The 4,680-nt window shown below is 39.1% G+C and overlaps 1 protein-coding gene across 1 annotated transcript; it reads right to left on the bottom strand.

Moving 5' to 3' along the window:
- Positions 1–289: 289 nt before the first annotated feature.
- Positions 290–3,453, bottom strand: LOC123966761 (high affinity immunoglobulin gamma Fc receptor I-like; the record flags this gene model as incomplete). The annotated part of the gene is made up of 4 exons (XM_046042878.1): positions 290–1,453; positions 2,346–2,648; positions 2,741–3,022; positions 3,193–3,453. Coding segments are annotated over 4 exons (1,166 nt in total), but the record flags the coding sequence as incomplete, so codon positions are not given.
- Between the last annotated feature and the right edge of the window lie 1,227 nt (positions 3,454–4,680).

Genomic DNA, 4,680 nt, shown 5'->3' with positions numbered 1-4,680 from the left:
ATACATCCAAAGAACTTCTGTAAAAACAGACCAGGCGTCTAATCGAGACCTGCTTTTATTTGTCAAAATGTTTACCCACACCAGTAAACGGGGTTGGCTGCTATTTGGGACTCTAAAGTTTTACGTTAAGGACAGATCAAACATAAACCCACACAAATCTTCTGTATAGCTACATCCAGTCATCGTCACAGTAAGGTGATGAAATGTGTCTCAGCCTCAGCAGGAGAGACATGTGACTGTGACTCTCTTTGGAAACAGAATGAGATAAAAACTCACTGTGACATTTGTACATGGTTAAAATCACTGTTTTATTAAATACTTACTATGTTACTGAAAACAATTAGATTTGGTGGCCAGTATAGATTTTAGGGAGTGGTTTACAAAATGGTTTAAACCTCAGGGAAACACTTGTGGTTTGACTGCAGTCGATGATAAGTCAAGTCTATGGCTTTGTTAATGGGTACATATGAAACAGAAAGTGGATGAAACTGAATCAATAATACCAGTGAGAAGGTTAAAATTTTTAGTTTTAAGGGCAACACACACTAAAAATCTCAGCGGTGAAATATTGACACGGTCAGGAAATATTGTTTGCAGTTTTTAAATAAAAACCAAAGATGTTTGAAGTTGGTCCAGAGCAGAAGTTTCTGGTGTGCAGTCAGTTTCTTTAATTTAAATTATTTGGCATTACCTGTTTGATCAGCACATGACTGAATTATACTGCAGTGCAGAGGACGTCAGATTTTCTACCTGATTTAATAATATTTGTTGTGTAATAATCTTAAAATAAAAAAACAAATCAATGACATAAATCTTGAGCATTTTAAGTGAATGATTAAAGACAACAAAATGTAACAAAATAGGAGATTTTCTTATTTTAACTTTTTTATGTACAAAGGTGTTAAATGTTGATGTTATTTACTAATGATTAAAAACTCACATTAAAATTCAAGTATTATAAAATATGTTAAATCTACAGTAAATAGATAAAAGGTTTTGGTTCATGGTTAATTACTCAGATACCATGAAGCCGTAATGGGCCAAACTCTTGTCAGAATGTCAGCACATCATCCTCCTCAGTGTAAATGTACACAACATCTAATATTCAGTATGTTGAAACACATAATATGATGTTAAAAATAATTTATACAAGACAGAAAACATAATGAAACCATACTCTGTATAGTGATGTTGACTGTGTTGCTGAACTCTCCTGATCCAGACTCACACCAGTACACTGCATCACTCTGCTGGTTACTGTTTATGCTGCATGTGGATCCAGTCATTGTGCCCCAGTAGGAGCGACATGATGAGTATGACGGGTAGTCGTCCTCAGTAAACCTCCTCACTCTCCACTCAGTAGAGTTTCCCTCACAGCTCAGTGAGACAGAGTCAGAGGTGAAGTGTTGCACTCTGTCAGGACTCACTGTGAGAGATGCTGATGAATGAAAATCTGAAAAACAACATGTAATAATGGGTCAAAGCAAACAGAGATCTTAAGATTTAAAATGCTACAATGCAAATATTCCTTTATTGCTGAGTATAAGTGCAAACATTAAAACAAGGTGCAGTGTTTTGGTGAAACTGGTTTCTACCTTGAAAACTTGCTACATCTGAGTTTATTTTAAATGATAAACAACCAAGTGACTACAGCTGCTGTTGTCTGTAAAGTGGGAAACTACCTACTTTCACCTGCCATCTTTCAAAGATACAGAGGTGAGTATTTCAAACTGAAACGTGCTGCATTGTCTCTCTATACACAGTCAGTGTTTTCCTCTTATTTGTTAAAGTCGTCTCTGTTTGTTCAACTTGTCCATTAACCTGCTGACTTTGGTCATTTCCTAAATTTAACTCTTGTCTGTCTCACACCTACCTGACCGCTAACCAGGTGTCTTCTAACTACACATCCTGCCTGTTGTGTCAGTAAAGTATAAGCAGTAAGATGAGCTTCAGTATCCAAAGTAAAAGTACTCATTGCAATAAAGAAATAAAGTTTCAGCAAAATGTCTCTTTCTTGTGTTTTTCATGCTATCAGATTAATTAAAAAAAGGAAAACAGAATAAAGTCAGAAGGAAACAAGGACATCGTCCCAGTCCAGTATGTAAAATCACCCAGTAAGGTGGAAAGCAGAAAGTTTGTCTTGATGCTGGTGAGAGAGGAAAGATCACAAGGTCACCACAATCAATACATTTCTTCCGTTGGGGGAGCACGAATGTACACAGCCAATTATTTGTCAGTATAAGTGTTAGTTTTAAAGATACTGTATGTTGGTCACAGACAGAAAGTGGATGAACCGAGGTGAAGACAAAACATCTTGAGAGAAGCACAGACAGAAACAAACTGACCTGCAGACCAGACAAACTTTGGTTCACTGTAATAAGTGTAATACACTGGATCTCCTCTTCCAGCTCTGCACTTATATCCTGCTGTGTGTGTCTGTCCATGAACGATGTAGGAATCCTGTTCAGTCCCGTTGCTGCTGCCAGGTAGCAGCTCATGGCTGTAGGAGTAGTCTGATAGTTTGGGAACAGCCTTAAACCAGAAGAACCTCCATCCTGCAGATGGATCTTTAACTCTGCAGCTCAGAGTTACTGAGGCTCCAGGACTCAGCCAGGATGGAGACACAGTGAGGACAGGCTGGGGTCTATCTGTTGGAGAGGGATTTTTACAAATAAAAACATGTAACAACCTTTAAATGAACTGTATAATATTCACTTTGAGAGAAATGTGATGTGCTCACTGTATGATACTGTTAATTTGACAGGATCACTCCAGTCTGTTGAAGACTGCTGTGCACTTTTCATTCTGCCCTTACACCTGTAGTCTCCACTCAGGGATGAGTAAGCATATCTAATCCTGTATTCACTGTCTTTTAAAGGTTTGTATGAGCTCGTTGTTTTCCATTCGTACTCCCACTCAGTGTCTCTTCCGTCCTTGATCTCACATCTCAGAGTGATCGTCTCTCCTCTGTATATTTCAGACCAGTTGGGTTGCAGAGTCACAACAGGCCTGTTTGTAACGGCTCATGATCAAGAGGCCCCAAACACAAAAATTAGAAAAGGTTTAACATTAAACACAATGTTTTAGTGTTAATCATTCTTCAGTCTTAATCATTACACCTAAACACACAATGTATTGATTCTGCATTTGTTTTTTCACATCATATCGAAAAATAGCCTTTTTGTTCTTTACCGACTGGATCACTGTCCTCTGTGTAGTAAACTGGGTCTCCTCTTCCTCCTCTGCACCAGTAGAGTCCTCCCTGTGAGACACTGATTTGTCCATCTGAGATGAAGACAGCATCTTGTGTGTTCAGGGGTTCAGAGGTTTTCTCTCCTCTGTACCAGAAGTATTTCCAACCAGATGACAGGTTCACAGAGCAGCTCAGGGTCACACTGCCCCCTGCTGGAATAGTTCTCCTGTCAGCGCTCAGTTGGGCCTTTGGTCTCTGTGCTGTTTGATTTAGAACAAAGACGTAAAACAAGGAAATGAATCACTGCCTCTCAGATTTTGTCCAATTTAAATAGTGTAGCACATAAAGGCAAGAAATACTCAAATTAAGAGGCTTGTTGAATTAAGAGATGTGTTGCTGAAGTCTTCAGACTGTTTTGCAGAAGGCTAGAAACTCTGTGAATTTACGTAAGCCCAGACGATCGATTTTCGCCTCAAAATGCAAATGAGAAATCATGGACGATCAAATTATCTTCTCACCCTATGCATACCAGACACCTCTGTGTACTAGGAGGCTCAACTAGCATCTCAAGCCGACCACACCAAACACACATCAAACACCAAGCATCTACACAAACTTATATCACAACTGCAAACAATCAATCAATAGAAGCAGCAGATTAATCCATAATGAAAATAATAATTTGCTGCTGTCCGATTCAAAATGTTCAAAATGCGCTCCACCTCAACCAACTACAACAATGAAACATCTGAAGAATTCCTCCACCTTTTGGGAAAAGAAGATTTAGATTTTCTCACCATCCAGAAACTATTTGAAAATGACAGTGAAATAACATAATGTAATGTTTTGCATTGTCATGATGCACTTACCACAACTGAAAAGGAGTGTTGATGGAAACTTGGCGAGTCATGATTCCCTCTGTCTGACACCACACCAATGTGCCGATCTCTTCATCGACCTTGTTTAACTCACATTTCCACAGTACATGGCTGCACAAGTTGCCTTCCACATATCTCTCCTCTCATCCCACACCGCAGTCCAACCACTCTAAAGAAAGCTTAGCTTCAGCTCTGTTCAGTTGTGTAACTCAAATCACTCAACTCACAAAACTGACATAGTTATTAGGCGACTAATAATAACAAGAAACACACCAATATACATTTACAGTTACAACTGCTGACTTAACTTTGTTGTTTTAGCTGTATTCAGTCCAAAAACAGCAGTTTTTCTGTGTCAATAGAGACCTTCCTCACCATCTTGGTGATCAATGAGCTCTTTAGGTTTTGTTTCTCTCCTCAGATTGAAGGAGAGAAGAAGAGTTGCTTTGGGGGAGGCGGTCTTTATTGGCCTCTACTGGCCCATAGGAGCTACACAGATATGCAGAATACTAATCGATTTGTCTGCTCAATACGAAGAGAAAGAGCCCATTTAGCCCTGTAGGATGTTCAACGTGTGCGCCTGTAAAGAACGGGAGTACTTTTGGTCAC

Source organism: Micropterus dolomieu, unplaced genomic scaffold, assembly GCF_021292245.1.
Source record: "Micropterus dolomieu isolate WLL.071019.BEF.003 ecotype Adirondacks unplaced genomic scaffold, ASM2129224v1 contig_14176, whole genome shotgun sequence".
Classification (NCBI taxonomy): Eukaryota; Metazoa; Chordata; class Actinopteri; order Centrarchiformes; family Centrarchidae; genus Micropterus; species Micropterus dolomieu.
Note: the sequence above shows the minus strand (reverse complement) of the source record. Positions and strands in the feature narration are given on the sequence as shown.